Source organism: Saccharomyces eubayanus, chromosome VIII (genome assembly GCF_001298625.1).
Source record: "Saccharomyces eubayanus strain FM1318 chromosome VIII, whole genome shotgun sequence".
Lineage (NCBI taxonomy): Eukaryota > Fungi > Ascomycota > Saccharomycetes > Saccharomycetales > Saccharomycetaceae > Saccharomyces > Saccharomyces eubayanus.
This window is the reverse complement of record NC_030983.1, coordinates 559,530-581,112: the sequence shown is the minus strand read 5'-3', so window position 1 is coordinate 581,112 and position 21,583 is coordinate 559,530. Positions and strand designations below refer to the sequence as shown.

The window sequence follows — 21,583 nt, the reverse complement described above, 5'->3', positions numbered from 1 at the left end:
ATTTTCTAATTGGAACGCTTGACGAAAATCTATATATTATATACCAAAGAGTATTATTATACATACAATATAGAGGAGCATCTCCCTTCACTCTGGCAGAAAAAGACTATAACACTAATGATAGTGCAGGAGCCTATTAAAAGAAAAGAATATTCTTATATCAAACACTTTATACATTTTATACATGCTATCTACAAGCGAGATTGGCCAACTAACATCAGGGGCATTTCTGTTTCTCAGATGTCCTTTGTGATCACCAGCTCTATATTATATTTCAAGAGTGAAATATTATCGACTCCCCATTTTTCGCTGAATGTATGTTCTCCGTTAAATGAAATAGTGTCATCGTACCTCAATGACCAATAAAGAAACAATCTTTTTAACAATATATTTTGCCCTGAAGTATCATTAACCATTTTGTTTAAGTCTTCGTCCTTACGATAAAGCTTCCTTTCGAGTACACAATTGACCAATTCTTTATCACTTAAAACAACTTTGGCTGTTCCACCTTCAGTTTTGAGTATACCTTGCAACAATAACCAGTCATCAATTAAGAAATATTGGTAGATTTTCTCCAATTCATCACAAAGCAATTTCTGTAGTTTCAATTTCTTATATATGTATAGTTTCCAGCCTGATGTCATACTCTGCGGAAAGCATTTTAGGAAACTGTATACGTTCTCAATTGGAATAGCATACGGTGGTTCATACTTAATATTCCCTTGCTTAGTAAACTTTAAAGGACCCAGACCACGGTTGTCATTAATTCCCGTAGTGTCCTTAATATAAACATTGGAGAGCTTCTTGTACCCACCGGGAGTTAAGCAGTTATATGGGCAAACACGTGGAAAGAATGTGAATATCAACGCACTCATCTCCTCAAATATGAATACCAAACTGAAAAAGACCGGTAGTTTCCAAATTTGATCTCTTCTGATCAATTCCACCAGCTGTTTCCGGTTAATTGAAAACGGTATTGAAGCAGCCTTAACATCCGCCTTTTTGGATAGCGATGAGGAGGACAGCTTGATATTCACTTCACTCATTTCTATTTCACGGACCAGTTTGGCCAAAGAGCCATTCTTTATGTCAAATTCACGTTTCACGTGTCTTGTACTCCAATAAACTTTAAAAGTGTCCTGAATCCCTGATTTGTACATTTTCAAGAGATACAACCCTATCCTAAACCAACCTGTTATAAATTTCCTCCATTGGCCAACTTTTGGATCCAATTCCACCTGTTTCAAGATTTCTTGCCTAGGGAACTTGGTCATTGGTAAAGATCGAGTGGAGTTTAGGGTTTCGGTCAAAAGCTCTGGAGAATAAGAAGTGGTTGTTTTGGCATTCCAGTCGGCACCCTGCGCTATCTGCAATTTCCCTGATTTATATTGGTTGTCCAAGGCTTCATAAAGTGGCGTCTTTACTAAATGTTGTAATCGTGACGGATAGCTTTTGGTCATGGTTGATGTTGTATACCTCCGTACCATAATGAGCCGAGTATACATATTAAGGGTCTCGTCTTTGCTTATTTCAACTCCACTGGAAGCAAATAAAGTGTTGTGTTACCGGAAAAAAGGACGCTTATGTCACGGTTTCCTTTTTTAGCACATTTGCTCTTCGAGACTTCTCGTATACGCTATTCGGTGTATTTTCTAGCGGAAGCTATATTTATTCCATTATGTTTGTATATAAACAAGTATATACAGTTGCGCAGAAAATAGAAACATAAAGAAAGAAACTGTTTATCTATAGATTATTTAGATGCGACTAATTCTTGTGCAGAGGTAATGACAGTCTTTGCTTCACTAACATCTTCAGTACCTTGGTACGATTCTAGGAATTGTGCCAAATCTTCTTTGAATTCTCTAATCTTCTCATACAAAGTGGGCAGTAGTCTTTTGGTATCATCAAGAACTTCTTCCTGTTTTTTCAAATCGTATGAATCAACGCTTTTATCCTCTTTGAGTTTCGCCACATGAGCTTCTTGATCTTTTAGTTCTTGTTGGTAGTAACCCTCTTCTTTGACTAGCCTCTTTAAAGCCTTGACTTTGATTTCCAATTGTGTGGGTGCCATTTCTATTATACGTCGTTTTGATGCTGCATCTTATGCGTTGAATCACAAACACACTTACGTATGTATTTAGCTTGTTTGTTAATAGTCGCGTTAGTTGTTTATTATACGCTATTTGGCGGGTAACGCAGGGAGCAAAAAGTGCATTAAACTGGGAAAGCCAATTATTTATGCCTAAGAGTGTGGCACTTATTATCGACGGTAGATCTTAGTGGTATCGGGCCTTTCGTTTGACCATATATAACGGCGAAACGTATTGGAACTTGAAAAGAGGCTTAGCTGCTGTATATACTACTGCTGCAACTTGCGATTTCAATGTTGTCAATTTTATCTTGTAAAGCGCGTAAAATCATATCCTCTTCATGCTCACCGCTATCATCATCAGAATCCAACATATGCATTATCTTGGGAGAATCGAGAGTCACTCTTTTTAATCTTCTCATTGGAAGTCGGTCTAGAAGAGCCGTATGCGGTGGTTTTTGTGCAGGTACTGGCAGTGCATTGTGTATATCCAGGTCTTCCACCGATATCGTTGAGGGCAACGTTTCAGCGGCAGTATAATAGCCTTCCTCGTTGGTACTCTCTGACGCTATGGATGATCTCATTGCGCTTTTGCGGGTGTTCCATGCTATGCTTTCGACTTCAGGCAGCTCTTCGCCTGAACTCCAATGTTCAGAATAGGTGCTGCCGCCGGATGTGGAATATTCCGGGCTAGAAATCATGTCGTTCAATGCATTGAAATGCACAGGCTTTAGTTTCGGTGTTGCTGATGAAAAGAGAGTCTCTGTATCATACGGACACGCAATCTGCGTTGTTTGGAACGCTTCTGTATTTTTAGCCATGTGTTTGGAAGAGCATATATCAATAATTCTATCGATTTCTGAGTTTAGTGCGGTAGAACTTTTTGTAGGGGTATTTTCATAAGCTGACAGAATTTCTTCAAATAATATCTCGCTGTTACTTTTACCATACTTATTCCTCCCATGTCCATGTTGTGTTTGCTTTTGCATTACGGACACCGGATCTACCGGAGTGATAGTCTGTACAGGCATTACAATTGGGGCTGGTTGCGAAACAAACACCCTGTTAATAATATCAGCCGGGCGTTCTTCATGCTCTATGGGTCGCGTCACCGTAATTTGTGGCATTGCTGACCTACGCAGTCCCTTTCTTTGAATCGGTGACGATCCCACCCTTTTTCTCTCTTGTAACCGTACCCTATCAATCTTAGGCATAGCTGATGCTTTAGGAGCAGGTGAGTATTTAGGATCTCTTTCTTTAATTACGTCAAGTTTGGAACGTGGTTTTTTCTTGAAGTCGTGTAAGAACAATTCTGGAACAGACTCTAGTCTTTTCTTCAGCACCATCGTACCGCCAAACTTTCTAGATAACCTCTTTCCACCACTGCCGTTACTCAAGACTCTATCATCATCAGTAAAATCGCTTGGTATTACTGGTATATGCTTCAAGTCGTCTGGTGATAGCGTTAGTGATGATGGTCTAACCGCATCCACATTTCTGTCAATTCTTTCTCCCAAAAACTTTCTTGGCATGACTTCTTGTTATGTAGGCTTTGATTATATTACTGTTGTTATAAATTGTTTACCTTCTTTTATAAGAAGAACTTCAGAAATTCTCTCAATAAAAAGAGTAGCCTATTTTCCCTCGCATCTCTTTATATGAGGATTAAAAGCAAGCACATTAAGATCCCCGCACCAGAATTGCGTACCCACAGACATGGTGGCGAGTGCTGATCACTTTTAGCTCATCTTCTTACCAAACATTGCTGTCTATCATTTCGCTGGTTATTTTTTCTGCTTCCCGCTTTTACCGTCGCCGTCGCCTAATGAATGGCTGGTTAAACTAGTTATAATAGATGGAAGAGCTGGAAGAGCTGGTTTCGGAGGCGCCTACGGCAATCACATCTAAAATCAAATCGAAGCCATTCACATTCTCTTGCTTAAGCTTACTTTGCAGCTCAAGACCATTTGTGAATGCACATGTTGTTACTTATTTTCGTATATAATCTTATGCATGAACTTTCATGTTTGAATCAGATCCAGTTGTTACTGGCACTAAACAAAAGGAGAGATGTAGCACTTCCTATCTAACAAAATCTGTGCCTTGTTTTTCCTCCCAGTCGTTTAGTGCACTCTGCCACTCGTCTTCTTCGTCTATATTAACTTCTTTATTTTGTAGTTCTTGTTCTTTCAACATTGCAGCCCGTTTCTCTTCTTCTTCTTTATCATATTTTTCTTTATTATCTATCCACCTATCTTGAATGTCATAGCTTGCGAGCAATGCACCTTCTCTCGAGGCCTCGGCCCAAACCGTGTCACCGCCCACTTCAGATGCACCAAATATATATCCATTAGCTTTATCAATAACACCCTGGAGATTTATCATACTTTCTTTGTCATCCACAGCCAAAACTTCAAAGGAAACCAGGTTGAAATCAGAAACCAGCTCACTGATTGTTTCAGTCAATTTACTATACCTTTTTCCCAGAGCACCGGAACCTTCTTTTTCAATATACGGCTCCAAATAATCCAAATCTTGAACCTCTGTGTAATAATCTAATCTAAATGGCAATTCACCATATGATTTCAACATATCTATCTTTGAAAAGACGTTGATATGAGGCATGTCCATCATTAGCATAGACCTTAATGCTAGTAGCAAAATAGAGACATATTGTGAAGGAGATGTCATGTAAAAACAATCAATTAAATTCACCACACAGAACCTCATATCTAGTTCTTTTTCTAATTTCTTGAAAATGCTGAATAATGAAGAATGATGCGTAAACAGCTCAACTTGTCCCGGGCAGTCAAACACAACATACGCCTTCTCTTCTTCTACAAGTGACTTGATCTGTAGTATAAATAAATCAATGGACTTATCTAAAGATTCAACGGCATACATCAAACCACCATTAGGGCCCAGGTGTTGCTCTCTCATGATCTCCTCCAGAGTTATAAAGTCTCTAATATCCACAGCACACGGGTAAGGTAAAGCATCATTGGCAGGATCCATATTTACCACCTGGGAATGTCTCCCAATAGCATTGAAAAATTGTGAACATCCGTTACAATATGTGGACTTCCCTGAACCCGGTGGGCCAATAACAATCTGAGCAAAAGGCATTTGTATATAGTACAGATACAAATACAGACCTTTGTTAACACAACATTCCAAGAAAAACAACTGTCCTATTGTACTTCCTCAAAAGTTTTATGTTGTAGCCATCACTATGGGCATCACTTGCTCTGAACTGCGTGATACAAATCACTTTACACGAACGCACACTGTAGCAAAGTTCGGGGATCTTTCAGTGGCAAATTGTTATTCAACTACGCTTGATATATAATCACAATTAAACCCATCGAAAGGCCAGCAATTAAACGCTATAGAGACATTGTATTCTTGCATCCCAAGTCGTATTTGAGAGTGAATTTTTTGAACTAGAGAACAGGGAAGAAAAGAAAAAGAAACTAAACCACAATGTCTTTACAACACGAAAGGGTTACCATTGCACCACTAGTCTTACTATCTGCTTTAGACCATTATGAGCGTACACAGACAAAAGAGAACAAAAGATGTGTTGGTGTTATCTTAGGTGACGCGAACAGTTCCACCATCAGAGTCACCAATTCTTTCGCCTTACCATTCGAAGAGGATGAAAAGAACCCTGATGTATGGTTCTTGGACCATAATTATATTGAAAACATGAATGACATGTGCAAAAAAATTAATGCCAAAGAGAAATTGATTGGTTGGTATCATAGTGGTCCCAAATTACGGGCTTCGGATCTTAAAATCAACGAATTGTTCAAAAAATATACCCAAAGTAACCCATTATTATTAATTGTTGATGTTAAACAACAAGGTGTTGGCCTTCCAACAGATGCATACGTTGCCATTGAACAAGTTAAAGATGATGGTACTTCCACAGAAAAGACATTTTTACATTTACCCTGTACCATTGAAGCTGAAGAAGCTGAAGAAATCGGTGTGGAACACTTATTGAGAGATGTGCGTGATCAAGCAGCGGGTGGATTGTCCATCAGGTTGACTAACCAGTTAAAATCCTTAAAAGGGTTACAAAGCAAATTAAAAGATATTGTCAAATATCTGGACAAGGTCATTAATAAGGAACTACCAATAAATCATACTATTTTGGGGAAATTACAAGATGTCTTTAACCTTTTACCAAACCTTGGAACACCCGATGAAGACGAAATGAATATGCAAGATCATGATACAATTAAGATTTCAAACAATCTACAAAAGGCTTTAACAGTAAAGACTAACGACGAATTAATGATCATATATATAAGCAATTTGGTTAGATCAATTATCGCATTTGATGATCTAATTGAAAACAAAATACAGAATAAAAGAATTCAAGAACAAAGAATAAAAGATAAACAATCAAAAGAGTCTGACGATGTTGAGAATGGTGACAAAGAGACGACTACGCCTTCAACCCAAGAAGAGAAATAAGAAAGAAAAAAAAATACATTAAATTAACATAACATAACATATAAAATAGATGTGTAAAAACCCTATGTATTAATAGAAAATGTTAATATTATCCGATTATACGCAATTGTGTGCTTTTTTCTTCATCATAATGCTTCTATTTTGGATTCTTATTTAAGAGGAGAAGTACACTATACCTTATATATCAACGTTCAAACAGCCCATCATCTTCATACTCGTCAGTGTACTCACCATCATCAGAATCTTCATCGCTTCTTTCGTCACTATCAGCATCCTCGGAATCTTCACTTTCACCCGCGATGACACTATCATCATATACCAATCCGTTATCCTCATCCTCGTCCAAATAAACTTTGGCCAACGTTTCACCTTTATAGTTATTTTTGGACTCTACGATATAATGACCTTCAATGTAACAATTGGTGAGTTTACACTTAGAGCCGATCTTGGCCATGGGTCCAACAATACAGTTTTCCAAAATGACTTCGTCACCTAATTGGACACCTGGGAACAAGAGAGACCCAGCAATACGGCATCTGGAACCAATATTAGCCTGGGTACCGACAACCGACATTTTGACATTACTGTGGGCCGAAATCTGACATTTAGGGTCTACGATGGCATCAGCACCAATGGCTGCGGATTGGATTTGTATATTTTTAGTGAACATTGTTTGAGATTTTATTTTCAAGACAAATCTATTTGCATCCATGTATGTGTTCAGGTTATTGGCTCTGACGAACGAGGTTTCGTCTGGTAAAATGAAGATACCTATTGGTTCTCTTGGTTTGGAATGTTGCCATGAACGACGGGATAAATCTCTAAAGAGTTTACTCAATGATTTATTACAGTTTAGCGGGTCCAGAATAAGAGCGTTCTTTTTCTTGAAATATGTGGGTTGGATAGATGCGATTGAGGGTTTGTAACCGTCGTCGTCGTCGTCGTCGTCACGATTACGGTCTTCATCGTCGTCGGTGGTGGAAGGGTTGTGATCCTGCTGATTTCCACTAAATGGATCTTTGAATGAAGCTTGTCTTGACATTGATTGAGACCCTAATCTTAGCAATTGGCAAATTTCAAAAGAGCAAAAGTAAATAAAGGAGTTCATCAATTTGGTAGATATGGTCAAATTTGGGTAGTTCCACAGTAAATGAGATCTGATCTGTAAATATTTAGTCTTGGTAACGTCCCTCTGAGAGTAGATGTCTAATAGTATTGGCTGTCTCTCCGAGTCTTCATTTTCTGAATACACAGTAAAAAATTTTTGCTGCTTTTGCTTTTGCTGTTGCTTTTTATCGATGTTACTATCCAAGGAGTTCTTATAGTAGATAGTCATTGCTAGATTGTTATCATCTCTATTCCTGAACTGATCAACCAAGATTTGTGGAGGTATATCTGTGACAAAATCACAAGGCAAGAGTACGAAGTCGCCGTGGATTCTAGGTAGTAACTCTTTTTGCAAGGACTCGCCTGTGGAATTGGTCTTGGAAGGAATGAAATTGATCTTCTTAGGTTCTTGCAAGTGGTGACTGTGGTTGGAACTCGACAATGCCTTATAAATCAATTCGAACTGTTGCTTTCTAAGGGACAAAAACGCGGCTAGCCCACTTTCAATCAATTCAATTTCGTCAACACCTGCCACCACATTGATCTCTTTAAAATCCGCCTGGTCACACCAATCCAAGACGTATTCGATCATAGGTCTGTTGCCAATGGGCAAAAGAGCCTTGGGCAAGCGCGTAGAATGTTGCATGAACTCATTGATGACACCTGCACCTAGAGCATTCTTGGCAAACTCATTGAGCTTGTCGCTGTTGGTAGTAGCAGCGCTGTCATCGTTCTGCGCTTGAAACGGGAAATCAGGCTGTGTGAAAGGAGCCAGGCTGGAACCCTTACCGCAGAAGATAAAAGCTTGGATGGGCATTACTACGATGATGGGACACTTCAAAGACTGTCTATCCCTTTCGACCGTACCATCGACTACTCATTGTTATAATCCACTATAGCGATGAGAAGTGAAAAATTTTACCATGGGCGGGTGACCCGTAGATTCGTGGAATTTGCCACCGAAAGAAAGGGAAGGGAGCTTTAAAGAACACAGTGGATTTAGATCGAGTAGTATAATATTGTAGGTAAAGACAGTAAACGAGATCAAAGCAGGCAGCACAAAAGATGAGTGAAGAACAGGACCCTCTATTAGCAGGATTGGGAGAAACACCCATAGACAGCGGTGCCCAACAACAACAGGAACAGCAACCAGAGCAGCCACAAGAGGCAGAGGGACAACGTGAGGAGGAACCTCCAAGACTGGACCCTGAACAGGAGGCCCATAACAAAGCCTTGAACCAGTTTAAGAGAAAACTGCTAGAGCACAGAAGATACGACGATCAATTGAAGCAGCGCCGTCAGAACATACGAGATCTAGAAAAGTTATTTGACAAGACCGAAAATGACATCAAGGCTCTACAAAGTATTGGCCAATTGATCGGTGAAGTCATGAAGGAGCTTTCCGAAGAGAAATACATAGTCAAGGCCTCCTCGGGTCCTCGTTATATCGTTGGGGTGAGGAATTCGGTGGACCGCTCCAAATTGAAGAAAGGTGTGAGGGTCACCTTAGATATCACCACTTTAACCATAATGAGAATCCTGCCAAGAGAAACAGATCCTTTGGTGTACAACATGACCAGCTTTGAGCAAGGTGAAATCACTTTCGATGGTATCGGTGGTTTGACCGACCAAATCAGAGAATTAAGAGAAGTTATAGAACTGCCATTAAAGAACCCGGAAATTTTCCAGAGAATCGGTATCAAACCCCCCAAAGGTGTTCTGCTATACGGACCTCCTGGTACTGGTAAGACTTTACTGGCCAAGGCAGTTGCTGCCACCATTGGCGCTAACTTCATCTTTTCCCCAGCATCTGGTATTGTAGATAAATATATTGGTGAGTCTGCTCGTATTATTAGAGAAATGTTTGCATATGCGAAGGAACATGAACCTTGTATCATCTTCATGGATGAGGTAGATGCCATTGGTGGTCGTAGATTCAGCGAAGGTACCTCCGCCGATCGTGAAATCCAACGTACACTAATGGAGCTATTGACTCAGATGGACGGGTTTGATAACCTGGGCCAAACTAAGATCATCATGGCTACGAACAGACCGGATACTTTGGATCCTGCTCTTTTGAGACCCGGTAGATTAGATAGAAAACTGGAAATCCCATTACCAAACGAAGCTGGTAGATTAGAGATTTTTAAAATTCATACTGCAAAAGTTAAGAAGACAGGAGAGTTTGATTTCGAGGCTGCTGTGAAGATGAGTGATGGTTTTAATGGTGCTGATATTCGTAACTGTGCCACTGAAGCCGGGTTCTTTGCCATAAGAGATGACCGTGATCACATCAACCCTGAAGATTTAATGAAAGCTGTAAGAAAAGTGGCCGAAGTTAAGAAGTTGGAAGGTACTATAGAATATCAAAAATTATGATTTTTTAAAAATTTATATATATGTGTATATGTATATATGTCAACAATAAAATGAAATGCAAACATAATAAAAGCTCGTATCATCTGAGCTCAAAATGCTTATTGAATTCCAGCTCTAAATGCTTCTTCAACAAACTGAATTTGTTACTGAAGTTTTCTTGACAGTAGCAACAAACCAGATCATGGTTCTTTAAATATTTGGTTTCGATGTCTTTATCATTTCCTACTTTTTTCCCATTCAGTGGTAAATCATCCCAACTAATGAAAAATCCAGTATTAAATGAATTGTAATGCTTTTTGTTCTTCAACCTTAACGAATTGAAATCCCTGGATATTACATGTATGTGTAAATTGGCCATCGAGGGCACGGAGTGTATCCCTATCTGTATAAATTTGCTTATAAATTTGTCTTTTTCACGTAATATATCATCTTCCCAATTTGGCTCATTGTCATCACCTTTCTTAATTCGGAACTTTTCTTGGAAGTGTTTGAAAATGTAGTTGATTGCAGAATCTATGTATGGCTCAAACTCGTTTTTGAACTTAGAGTCGATTATATTGGTGGGGTGACCCCTACTTAACTGTGTAGATCGTGGTAATACTAATAAATGGCACTCCGATTTAGCAAATGAGTCCTTGATGATGGACACTTTGTCATCAAAGTAAATCATCGCACCATCATCTACTGTTTCAGGATTGGTAACGTAAGCTTTCAGCGCATATCTCCACGACATTTGGCTATCTTTCTCTACCTTATTCTTGGTGTGATACAGATGTAATTTGTATTGGGACTTTTTTCACAATAAGTGTAAGTTTAGCATAAAGTGGGATTCAACCGAAAACAAAATCAAGTCCTGTAAAAGAATACAAATATAGTTACAAATCAATTTTTTATAGATATTATATATAGCTAAAGTTAACTATCGGTGCAAATGGCTATGAACTCGTTTTCATTGATCTCGCCATCGCCATCGAGATCGAACTCTTCGATCATCGCCCTTAACTCCTCATCTGTCAATGTTTCCCCCAGTTCTTTAGCCACGCGCCTCAAATTTTTGATACTTATCTTCCCAGTATGGTCGTCGTCGAATAATTGGAACGCCCTCTTTATTTCATCCAGGGGATCTCTCTTCAATATCTTTTCCCCCATTACAATATAAAAATCATCATATTTCATCAGATGGCGTCCTTCGCTATCGTATTCATCTATCAAGTCAAGTATCTCTCTTTTGGGTAGTTCAAACCCCAGGGCTTTCATTGCTACTTTCAACTCATGATAGTCAAGAAAGCCATCATTATTCATATCGAACAACGAAAACGCCTCATATATCTCTTGCTTTTGCTCCTCCAGTAACTCACTGTTCAATGGCCCGGACTGTAGTGACGATCTATTTTTACTCATGCTGTATAATGTGCTTTACTTTCCCTCTCTTATTTGCTTTCCGTCTCGTTTAATTGAATCTCTTCTGTATTTACTATTTAAGATTCTTCTTTTTTTTTTTTAATTCGCTATAAGCCACGAACATCTGAAAATTTTGATGAATAATTAAACCATTAGGGAACAGCTCATCTGAGCAAAGCATCACCTACAACAACGAACCACCTGCCTTTTAAACGTCTCTCGCTTACTAGAGGATAGACCAAGCTACTTCAGGCTAACGAAATCCGCGACCAACTTGCAAATTAAGCAACTCTAAGGGGTATCAAGATCAAACGCTTTTGAATGAGGAGCAATTATCAACCGGTGGCGAATACGGACGCTGATCACGAAAACACTATACCCACAGCATCTTCTTCGCATACTTTGTTGCTGAATCAAGATTTTGATGATTTCCAGGCCAACTCTAATAACCATAACAACACAGACACTAATACAACGCCCCCACCTGAGCCCCCTTCTTATGAATTTGATATAGAGGATCCTCGTAACGACCTTCACAAAAGATCGCACTTGCAAAGAGTTTCCATCGGATTTCAAGAGCGAATCCTGGAACCCTTAGTAGAGAATATCATACATCCATTTTTCCAAATCTTAAAATTCATTCAAGACAAAGCGGATTATTATCTGAGTAAAGTCGGAAACCCCTTCATACTTCGAAGATTATTTTACATCGTTCTAATGTCATTTGTTGCATATTACATTTTGTCAAGTGGCTACTTGCCCAACGAAAAGGCCTCCGGTTCAAAAGGAATGTTTTCTCAACACGATATACTATTCCAATATGCCAAGAAATCTGTGGACCTGGCTAAATTTGAAAGAGACTTAGAATATATCAGTAGTATGCCCCACGGGTCTGGAACAAAAGGTGATGTGGCGATTGCTCAATATATCCAGGATTCCTTTGAGAATAATGGATTAAAATTGGTTAAAAAAATGGAATATATGGCTTACGCTAATTATCCAGGCAATGTATCGATTTCTTACTATGATGACAAACATGAAAAACATGATTTAAAATTATCCAGAGAAAACTTCAATCCCTTGAGCTCCAACGGGAAACTGTCCAAAATGAGTCTAATTTACGGAGACAAAGGTACCACAAGTGATTTGCAGACATTAAAAGACTCAAACATCATAGAAAATGGAAAAGATTATATACTCCTGTTGCAATATGACGAAATAGTAAGCCAGCAGGTATTAATAGCCCAGAGATTTGGCGCTAAAGGTATAATATTCATATCTGAATCATATGGTGAGAATATAGACATTGTCCAACCAAAGTCTGTAGGCCTACCACAATACTCTACAGGAGATGCGTTAACACCTGGTTGGTTTGGCTCTGTTTTGGACGAAATAGACGCCAAGGACTCAAAAAGTTTAGCTCATATTCCCACAGTGCCGATATCCAGTAGGCAAGGGCAAGAACTACTGTCTCTTTTATCTTCCGATGGAATAACTTTCGGTGGTGGTAACGAGGAACATAGAAATAGTGGGAAAATCGGTGATTTAATTGTTGATTTAGATTTGGAGACAAATGTAAGAGAAAGGCACTCCGTTTGTGATATCATTGGTAAGATTGAAGGTAGGGAGCAAACAGATAAAGCTGTTATTATTGCCGCATCTAGAAACACCATCAATTCTGGAGCTGCTTACCCCAGCTTTGGTACGTCTGCGCTATTATCCGTATTACAGCTATTTCAAGAACTAAAGTATAAGTATGATTGGAAACCCTTAAGAAACATTTACTTCATTTCATTCGGTGGTTCGGAATTAAACTACGCTGGGTCTTCTGAGCTCATTGAACAAAAGCTGACACCATTAAAAGATGAAGTTTACTCTTTCATCGATATTAGTCAGTTAAGCATACCTTTCAGTACGGAAACTGATAACGGTAACACCAGAGGAATATTGAACATTGAGACACATCCTTTATTAAGTAAGTTTTTCAAAAACAAGGAGGGGCATCTAAATTTTGATGTATCTGTTGAAAACGTACAACATTATGGTGACTGGACTCCCTTCCTGGCGAATGGTATTCCTGTATCCGTACTATCTTCTGGTCTCACAAAAAACCGTTCGTTGCCAGTTGGAACTTCGGAAGATACCTTTGAGCACTTCAAAAAGTATTTGGAAGATGAACAGAACCAAGAATCGATCAGTGATTTGTTAGTATATATACTACACATTACAGCGAAACTGGTTGACGACCCATTATTACACTTTGACATAACGAGTTATGTTGACGACATTGATGAACGACTACAAAAGCTGGAGCAAGCATATCCCGGGAAACTAGACTACAACTCAGTGATTAAAGGTTTGTTGTTCTGGAAAAAAATTGGTAACGAATGGACTTCATGGACTCAAGGTTGGGAAAACATAGTCTGGTCACACGGTGATGGCATAGAGCCTTCTTTACTTTCAATTCACAGATGGACATGGAATAAGAAATTGACCAATATTGGTAGAAGGACGTGCTCTCCTGCAGGTCTGCCAAATAGATCATTTTACAAAAACATTTTATTTGGGCCAACACTAATGCAGGAAGCCAGCTCTGGTAGCAACGAGGGTGTGGACTTTTGGAGTTTTCCTGGCATAAAGGATGCCATTCATGATGACAATTGGAAGAGGGCGCAAGAGCAGGTTGACCTCATCGGTAACGTGCTACATCAGTCAGCTGCATTATTCGTAGAGGAGACTAATGACATCGGTTATAAATAAACGGAACTATAAATAGGAGTGTAATACACATCTTACATACAAAAGCTATGTCAATGGAAAGTCTTATCTTTTATTATATAGTATATCGCACGCATGCTAGGTGTTATTCTGAAACATTTTTTTACTTCCTGCTTTTTTATGTTTATATATATTTATTGTTGAATAATGTGTGAGAAGGAGATAAGGGGAGAATCTCGAAATCCTTGATTCATAACCACACCACTTTTCTTCACCGTGTTGTTATTATTTTTTAATGGTTCTTCTTCAAAAAGTTTTTCCAGCAACTTGGGCTTTCCTCCTACAGCGTTGTTTCGGCGCTGCGATGGAATCTTCTGAGAGTGCTTGTGTAAGGAGTGGTAGTCTTTGACTCTTAGTGAATGGTCATCACCGAATCTGATATACAATGAGGAAGAGTCTTCTTCTTCCTTTTCTTCTTCAAGGACATCGTGGACAATTAGATTCTTGTCATTCTTACTGCTCAATCTGTAGCTCCTTATCGTGTTTTTGTCATGATAAATTATTTTTACATCCGCATGCTTTGCTGTGGCTTTCTTGATCTTTCTAACGGTTTCTGCACAGTGTTGATGGCTCTCATTTATAAACTCAGGGTTTTTGTTAAAGCCCTTACCAAAAAAATCATTGTAATAAAACCTTAAGGCATATTTCCTTTTGCTTAACTTTAAACGAGACAAGTTATTTCTTTGTAATACGTATACCCTTGGTGATTCCTGACAGCCCTTTGGGAACCTTGCTATCAGCAGTGGTTTCTTTTTGGCGCTTCCAGGACACAAGCCAGAAGGCTCGTTTATCATGTCTTCAATCTGTATTCCCGAAAGAGGACTCAAGTTCCAGCGAGTACTGTACTGACGGACGTGCAATTTGTGAATGTGCCACCTTCTCTTCAATCTCTGGCAGCTAAAACATTGACGCAGTCGGAAGTAGAAGTAAAGTAAGTAACCAGACCTGGATTTTCTTGGTGATGGGGGTGCTCTCATGCTTAGTGCCCACTACTGAGCTTGTCTTAGCACTCGATATTTTGTAATGTCACAAGAGGAAGTAATTACTGACACAATCTTTCTTTTAACGCGTATGATGGTCACTCCGCACGGAAAGGCGTTTTTGAAAAATTTGTCTTGAACACGTCGAAGATCAGCAAACGAACAAAAGGTGCGACTAAAACAATAGTAAATTACAATTGACCAGACAGAACGCTCACAACGAAATAAATACATTGCATAGTATACCAAAATGCCCACAAATTACGAGTACGATGAAGCCAGTGAGACGTGGCCGTCATTTGTCTTAACAGGGATCTTAATGGTTGTCGGACCCATGACACTGCTTCAAATATACCAAATTCTTTTTGGGTCCAACGCTGAAGCAGTGGGTTCAGGGGACGCGAAAGAATTCAATGACGAAGTCTTGACTAAGCTGAATGACGAATACACCAGTAACGAAATCAAACAATTCAGGAAAAAATTTGACAAGAATAGTAGTAAGAAGTCCAAAATATGGAACAAGAGGAATATCTTAATCATCGTTGGCTGGGTCTTGGTTGCAGTACTTCTGCAAAGGATTAACAGTAACGATGCAATCAAAGACGCAGCTATAAAGCTATTCGATCCTTACGAAATCTTGGGTATATCCTCTAGTGCCTCTGACAGAGACATTAAGTCGGCTTACAGAAAACTATCTGTCAAATTCCACCCAGATAAACTAGCTAAAGGTTTGACAACTGATGAAAAGGACGTGATGGAGGAAACTTATGTACAAATTACGAAGGCTTATGAATCCCTTACTGATGAATTGGTTAGGCAAAACTATCTGAAGTACGGCCATCCAGATGGTCCACAATCGACTTCTCACGGTATTGCTTTACCAAGGTTCTTGGTGGATGGAAGTGCATCTCCCTTGCTAGTCGTCTGTTATTTCGCACTACTAGGTTTAATCTTACCATATTTCGTTAGTAGGTGGTGGGCAAGAACTCAATCTTATACCAAAAAGGGAATTCATAACGTGACTGCTTCTAATTTCGTTAGTAACCTAGTCAATTATAAACCATCTGAAATCGTCACTCTGGATTTAATCTTGCATTGGTTATCCTTTGCTAATGAATTTAAACAATTTTACCCAGATTTACAACCAGAAGATTTTGAACAACTACTACACGACCACATCAACCGTAAAGATAGTGGTAAACTCAATGAAGCCAAATTCAGAATAGTGGCCAAATGCCACTCTTTACTACATGGTTTGATAGATATTGCTTGTGGATTTAGAAATTTGGATATTGCGTTGGGTGCCATCAATACTTTCAAATGTATTGTTCAAGCTGTACCATTAACTCCAAACGCTCAAATCCTTCAACTGCCCAATGTTGATAAAGAACATTTCAGTAACGAATCGAAGGATGTTCATACACTGGGTAAACTGTTTACTTTAGAAGATTCCAAAATTGGTGATCTTCTTGGTATAAAAGATCAAGCAAAATTAAACGAAACTCTAAGAGTTGCGTCGCATATTCCAAACTTGAAAATCATCAAAGCGGATTTCCTTGTCCCCGGTGAGAATCAGGTAACTCCATTATCTACCCCATATATTTGCCTAAAAGTACTAGTTCGTTCTGCAAAGCAACCGTTATTACCAACCAATTTGATTCCTGAAGACAAATTAGTGGAATCGCAGGATTTTGAATCCCAAAGAGATCCGTTTGCTATTATGAGTAAACAACCATTGGTTCCATTTTCATTTGCGCCTCTTTTCCCCACAAAGAGACGTTGTAATTGGTGCTGTCTGGTAAGTTCTCAAAAAGATGGTAAATTGCTCCAAACACCAATCATTGTCGAAAAATTATCTTATAAAAACTTAAATGATGATAAAGATTTCTTTGACAAAAGAATAAAATTAGACTTGACCAAAGATGACAAATTCAATATAAATGACTGGGAAATTGGAACTATTAAGATTCCATTAGGTCAACCCGCACCCGAAACTGTCGGTGATTTCTTTTTCAGAGTCATTGTTAAGTCTACGGATTATTTTACCACGGATTTGGACATAACCATGAACATGAAGGTTCGTGATTTACCAGCTGTGGAAGAACAAGTAGACATCTATTCTGAGGAAGACGACGACTACTCTAGTGATGAGGATGAAAGTGGAAGTGATGAGGATGAAAGTGATGCTAGTGATTATACCGATATCGACACTGATACCGAGGCTGAAGAGGATGAATCTACCGAATAGAGAGATTTTGTAACGTATTGTTTTTGATATTAGCTCTCACATATATATTATTCATCTTTATATACATAGATATATATATATATATATATAGATACAAAGCAAAATAAACAAACACAAGAATCTTTTAATTGCCAGTTAAGAAATATGCTTTTTCAATAGAATGGCATCTTGCTCGCCGCCATTTACACGTTTTATGAAATTGTTAAAAACGTCGCCATGTTGTTCGAATCCATGAGCTATGAACCATTCCTTGGCAGAGTTATCTAGTGCCGGTATATAAACGAACACATTGTGTTGATGACATTCCGAGCACTTGTCTTCTGCGAACTTCAATAATTTAGAGCCAATGGATTTATCTCTGTAATTAGGCAACACACCCAAAAACTCAATTTGAATACCCTTTAAAGATAGCTCGTTTTGTTTCTTAGGAACTAGCTTAGCCACCAGACCACCAACTGGGATTTCACTGTAATAAGCCAGCTGTGTGAAACGTACGTCTTTTTTTGAGTTTGCCTTTTTATTTTTTGTCATTGAGGTATCTTCTGCGAATAACTCAGTGAAAAATGCATCCTCGTATATATCTGGAACTGTTACATTAGCCAATTTAATCAGCATACCCAGATTGTTGGCATAAACATTGTCCAAGGTACATATATCACGGGCCATTGTTGCGTTTTTCCCTCACTTGTTTTTGTCAACCTGACCATTTTGGCTGAAGTATTGAAAAAAATCTCGCTTATATTATTAGCTTTTTTTTTCATGCTTTTTCTGTTGTAATATACATGGAATTGTACAAAAAGTTATGTAAACCCTATAGATATTTCCGTGGCATCTCTTATTCATTGCCCCCCAAGACTTGTTTACCCTTGTCATCGATTCTTATCAATCTCAAAGTATTTAAGAGACCGAATGTACCATTCCAGTTTCTTAGAAACTCCATGTTTTTCGCATCACTCAAATCGGGACAGAGAAACCCTCCACGGAATTCCTTTAGCTCTTGCTCCCTCCTCTGTTGTAGCTGCACCTGTCTGGTGCTTGGTGGTCTGTTTGATCTTCTTTTGCTTCTTAATTCGTCTAATTCTACATCATCTCTTTCAATAAAACTTTGAATGAATTCTCTGGTGTGGGCGTGGTCGAATATTGGCTGGTCCTTGAATGTATTGGAGTTTACCACGTCTTGGATGAACTTGACCCGAGTCAGTTCGTGGATTTTCTTATCGTTGTGCAGCTTCTTCTTAATGGCGATCTTATCTTCACGCATAGTGGCCCTGACCAGTCTTTCGAACTTTCTACCTTTTGGATGAACCGCAACGCTTTTGCCCTTCTTGGAAAGGTTCTTTTGCAACTTAGATAAAGATTTGGTAACTGGCATGATTGGTTTGTCGTGATAGTTTCTGTTTCAACGGCTTTCCCACGCAGAATTAGTGCTCCTCACAAGCTCATCTCATCTCTTTTGTTAAAATCGATTCTTAAAATTTTCGCTCCGGAAAGTGCTTAGTTTAAAGCAAAAAAGGCAAGAGATTCGTTTAAAAGATGAAGAGGAAGACATACAATAGAGCCACCGCGGTGCAACAAGTCGACTGCCAATTCAATGCTTTTGTTTAAGCTTATTTCCCCAAAGGCGCTTGTCGAGTTAGTAGCCAGTAAAAAGGTTAACAGAGTCATTCCGGTGGATGCGACATGGTATCTGCCCATTTGGAAGCTTGATAGTAAGCAGGATTTCCTGACCAAGCCACGTATTAAAAACTCTATCTTTTTCGATATCGATGCAATCAGCGATACCGAGTCGCCCTATCCACATATGTTCCCCCCAACACAGGCTTTTAATGATGCGATGAGTAATTTGGGGGTTCAGAAAGATGATATTTTGGTGGTTTATGACCGAGTTGGCAATTTCAGTGCTCCAAGATGTGCTTGGACATTGGGAGTGATGGGACATCCTCAAGTGTACTTGTTAAACAATTTTAACGAGTACCAAGCGCTCAATTATCCCCTAGACTCTACTAAGGTTACCGCGTTTTCTCCTTATCCAAAGAGCCGCTATGAAGCTACTAAGGACTTGAGGGACGAAGAAGTTGTAGACTATAACGAAATGCTGGAGTTGGTAAAACGTGATGAATTGGCCAAGAAATTCAACTTTTTCGATGCGAGATCCTTAGGCAGATTCGAAGGTACGGCACCGGAACCACGTCCAGACATCTCATCTGGACATATTCCAGGTGCTCAGCCATTACCTTATACTGAACTGCTAGACCCGGAGACCAAAGTGTACCCAGAAGATGGAGAAACCATGCGTGCCATGGTGGAAAAGGCTTTGAAAAAATTGCAGTGTACTCTGGACCCAACCAAACCAACTATTTGCTCTTGTGGGACCGGTGTGAGTGGAGCCATTATCAAGACAGGTTTGGAATTAGCTGGTGTTCCAAATGTTAGGTTGTACGATGGGTCTTGGACCGAATGGGTCTTAAAGTCTGACCCCAAGCTGATCGCTAAGAACAGAGATTAACTTACTACTCATTTCTAGGTTTAAATAGCTACATATAAGTGTTTCTATACACCAATATAAAAAAAAAGTATATTCACACTGTCCTTTTCGGATTGCTCTCTGTTCTGCTATACCTTTATTATTTGCCCGTAAGATGAAAATTTAGAGAGCAAAATGAAATTTCTAACAAAATGAGCTTGTGATTTCCCAAGAAGAATCAAAAGAATAACTATCAGACTCTCCATTGCAAAAAGTACCTTTGTAACAAACATGGCAACCCTACCTGGTATTGATGAGCACACCGCGTCTGAAGAACTGATAACTGGAGATAATGAATGGCACAAATTGGTTATTCCCAAAGGCAGCGATTGGCAAATCGAGCTTAAAACTGAAACAAAACTGATGATCAAGGTGAACTCAGGCATAGCTGAAATATTTGGCACTGAATTGGCACTAGAAGAGGAATACACCTTCCAGAGCTGGAAGTTTCCCGTATACGCTGTTGAGGAAACAGAACTGGCGTGGAAATGCCCGGACTTAACGACAAATGCGATTTCAATAAAGCATAATCATACTATGAAATATATATATAATCTGCACTTCATGTTGGAGAAAGTAAGAATGTCCAGTTTTGAGGGCCCTCGAGTGGTGATTGTTGGTAATTCGCAAAGTGGGAAAACCTCCTTATCAAGGACATTATGTTCATACGCGCTGAAATTTAACTCTTATCAGCCTTTATACATCAACCTCGATCCTCAACAGCCTACTTTCACCATACCGGGATGCATATCTGCCACTCCGATATCTGACATACTTGACGCACAGCTGCCCACCTGGGGCCAGAGTCTTACCAGTGGTGCCACACTGCTGCATAATAAGCAGCCGATGGTCAAAAATTTTGGCCTGGAAAGAATCAATGAAAACAAAGACATATATCTCGAGTGCATAAACCAATTGGGCCAATTAGTGGGCCAGAGGTTACATACGGATCCACAAAGCAGGAGGTCAGGGTGCATCATTGATACTCCATCAATAGCACAATTGGATGAAGGCTTGGGTGAACTACATCATATGATCAAGAAATTCAACGCCAACATTTTGGTAGCACTATGCCCGGAAACCGATCCTCTATGGGAGAAAATTAAAAAAGAGTTTGGTCCAGAATTGGGGAACAATAACATCTTTTTCATTCCCAGCTTAGATGGTGTCTCTTCCGTTGATGATGTATATAAGAGATCCTTGCAGAGATTATCCATAAGAGAGTACTTTTACGGCTCGCTGAATACAGCTCTAAGCCCTTATGCAATTGGCGTAGATTATGAAGACGTCACGATCTGGAAACCTAGTAACGTTTTCGATAATGAGGTTGGGAAGGTGCAGCTGTTCCCTGTAACAATAACCCCAAGCAATCTACAGCACGCAGTCGTAGCTATAACATTCGCGGAAAGAAGAGCAGATCAAGCAGCTGTGATCAAGTCGCCTATTTTAGGATTTGCCTTGATCACAGAAGTTAATGAAAAGAGACGTAAGCTAAGAATTTTATTACCTGTGCCAGGACGACTCCCCAACAAGGCGATGGTTCTAACCTCGTATAGATACTTAGAATAGACCGTTTTTAGAGCATTTGT

The 21,583-nt window shown here is 39.2% G+C and overlaps 16 protein-coding genes across 16 annotated transcripts; 6 read left to right on the top strand and 10 right to left on the bottom strand.

Annotated features, from left to right (window-relative positions):
* Positions 1-236: 236 nt before the first annotated feature.
* Positions 237-1,505, bottom strand: PNT1 (Pnt1p; the record flags this gene model as incomplete). The annotated part of the gene is made up of 1 exon (XM_018368084.1): positions 237-1,505. The coding sequence occupies one exon, from the start codon at positions 1,503-1,505 to the stop codon at positions 237-239; it is 1,269 nt and encodes a 422-aa protein (XP_018219466.1).
* Positions 1,506-1,753: 248 nt separating this feature from the next.
* RBL2 (Rbl2p) lies at positions 1,754-2,074 on the bottom strand (the record flags this gene model as incomplete). The annotated part of the gene is made up of 1 exon (XM_018368083.1): positions 1,754-2,074. One exon carries the CDS (start codon positions 2,072-2,074, stop codon positions 1,754-1,756), a length of 321 nt encoding a protein of 106 aa, XP_018219465.1.
* Positions 2,075-2,346: 272 nt separating this feature from the next.
* Positions 2,347-3,624, bottom strand: DSE3 (Dse3p; the record flags this gene model as incomplete). The annotated part of the gene is made up of 1 exon (XM_018368082.1): positions 2,347-3,624. The coding sequence occupies one exon, from the start codon at positions 3,622-3,624 to the stop codon at positions 2,347-2,349; it is 1,278 nt and encodes a 425-aa protein (XP_018219464.1).
* A 550-nt stretch (positions 3,625-4,174) lies between these two features.
* Positions 4,175-5,218, bottom strand: GPN2 (GTPase GPN2; the record flags this gene model as incomplete). The annotated part of the gene is made up of 1 exon (XM_018368081.1): positions 4,175-5,218. The coding sequence occupies one exon, from the start codon at positions 5,216-5,218 to the stop codon at positions 4,175-4,177; it is 1,044 nt and encodes a 347-aa protein (XP_018219463.1).
* Positions 5,219-5,575: 357 nt separating this feature from the next.
* RPN8 (proteasome regulatory particle lid subunit RPN8) lies at positions 5,576-6,577 on the top strand (the record flags this gene model as incomplete). Its single annotated transcript, XM_018368080.1, has 1 exon — positions 5,576-6,577. The coding sequence occupies one exon, from the start codon at positions 5,576-5,578 to the stop codon at positions 6,575-6,577; it is 1,002 nt and encodes a 333-aa protein (XP_018219462.1).
* A 184-nt stretch (positions 6,578-6,761) lies between these two features.
* On the bottom strand, positions 6,762-8,501 carry GCD1 (translation initiation factor eIF2B subunit gamma; the record flags this gene model as incomplete). The annotated part of the gene is made up of 1 exon (XM_018368079.1): positions 6,762-8,501. One exon carries the CDS (start codon positions 8,499-8,501, stop codon positions 6,762-6,764), a length of 1,740 nt encoding a protein of 579 aa, XP_018219461.1.
* A 248-nt stretch (positions 8,502-8,749) lies between these two features.
* RPT4 (proteasome regulatory particle base subunit RPT4) lies at positions 8,750-10,063 on the top strand (the record flags this gene model as incomplete). Its single annotated transcript, XM_018368078.1, has 1 exon — positions 8,750-10,063. One exon carries the CDS (start codon positions 8,750-8,752, stop codon positions 10,061-10,063), a length of 1,314 nt encoding a protein of 437 aa, XP_018219460.1.
* Positions 10,064-10,142: 79 nt separating this feature from the next.
* Positions 10,143-10,796, bottom strand: HNT3 (DNA 5'-adenosine monophosphate hydrolase; the record flags this gene model as incomplete). The annotated part of the gene is made up of 1 exon (XM_018368077.1): positions 10,143-10,796. One exon carries the CDS (start codon positions 10,794-10,796, stop codon positions 10,143-10,145), a length of 654 nt encoding a protein of 217 aa, XP_018219459.1.
* A 182-nt stretch (positions 10,797-10,978) lies between these two features.
* CDC31 (centrin) lies at positions 10,979-11,464 on the bottom strand (the record flags this gene model as incomplete). Its single annotated transcript, XM_018368076.1, has 1 exon — positions 10,979-11,464. The coding sequence occupies one exon, from the start codon at positions 11,462-11,464 to the stop codon at positions 10,979-10,981; it is 486 nt and encodes a 161-aa protein (XP_018219458.1).
* Positions 11,465-11,785: 321 nt separating this feature from the next.
* TRE2 (putative zinc metalloprotease) lies at positions 11,786-14,224 on the top strand (the record flags this gene model as incomplete). The annotated part of the gene is made up of 1 exon (XM_018368075.1): positions 11,786-14,224. One exon carries the CDS (start codon positions 11,786-11,788, stop codon positions 14,222-14,224), a length of 2,439 nt encoding a protein of 812 aa, XP_018219457.1.
* A 152-nt stretch (positions 14,225-14,376) lies between these two features.
* Positions 14,377-15,219, bottom strand: OSW1 (Osw1p; the record flags this gene model as incomplete). Its single annotated transcript, XM_018368074.1, has 1 exon — positions 14,377-15,219. The coding sequence occupies one exon, from the start codon at positions 15,217-15,219 to the stop codon at positions 14,377-14,379; it is 843 nt and encodes a 280-aa protein (XP_018219456.1).
* A 253-nt stretch (positions 15,220-15,472) lies between these two features.
* Positions 15,473-17,470, top strand: SEC63 (protein-transporting protein SEC63; the record flags this gene model as incomplete). The annotated part of the gene is made up of 1 exon (XM_018368073.1): positions 15,473-17,470. One exon carries the CDS (start codon positions 15,473-15,475, stop codon positions 17,468-17,470), a length of 1,998 nt encoding a protein of 665 aa, XP_018219455.1.
* Positions 17,471-17,605: 135 nt separating this feature from the next.
* Positions 17,606-18,136, bottom strand: NAT5 (peptide alpha-N-acetyltransferase subunit NAT5; the record flags this gene model as incomplete). Its single annotated transcript, XM_018368072.1, has 1 exon — positions 17,606-18,136. One exon carries the CDS (start codon positions 18,134-18,136, stop codon positions 17,606-17,608), a length of 531 nt encoding a protein of 176 aa, XP_018219454.1.
* A 169-nt stretch (positions 18,137-18,305) lies between these two features.
* On the bottom strand, positions 18,306-18,842 carry TMA16 (Tma16p; the record flags this gene model as incomplete). Its single annotated transcript, XM_018368071.1, has 1 exon — positions 18,306-18,842. One exon carries the CDS (start codon positions 18,840-18,842, stop codon positions 18,306-18,308), a length of 537 nt encoding a protein of 178 aa, XP_018219453.1.
* A 219-nt stretch (positions 18,843-19,061) lies between these two features.
* TUM1 (thiosulfate sulfurtransferase) lies at positions 19,062-19,976 on the top strand (the record flags this gene model as incomplete). The annotated part of the gene is made up of 1 exon (XM_018368070.1): positions 19,062-19,976. One exon carries the CDS (start codon positions 19,062-19,064, stop codon positions 19,974-19,976), a length of 915 nt encoding a protein of 304 aa, XP_018219452.1.
* Positions 19,977-20,225: 249 nt separating this feature from the next.
* Positions 20,226-21,563, top strand: CLP1 (cleavage polyadenylation factor subunit CLP1; the record flags this gene model as incomplete). Its single annotated transcript, XM_018368069.1, has 1 exon — positions 20,226-21,563. The coding sequence occupies one exon, from the start codon at positions 20,226-20,228 to the stop codon at positions 21,561-21,563; it is 1,338 nt and encodes a 445-aa protein (XP_018219451.1).
* Between the last annotated feature and the right edge of the window lie 20 nt (positions 21,564-21,583).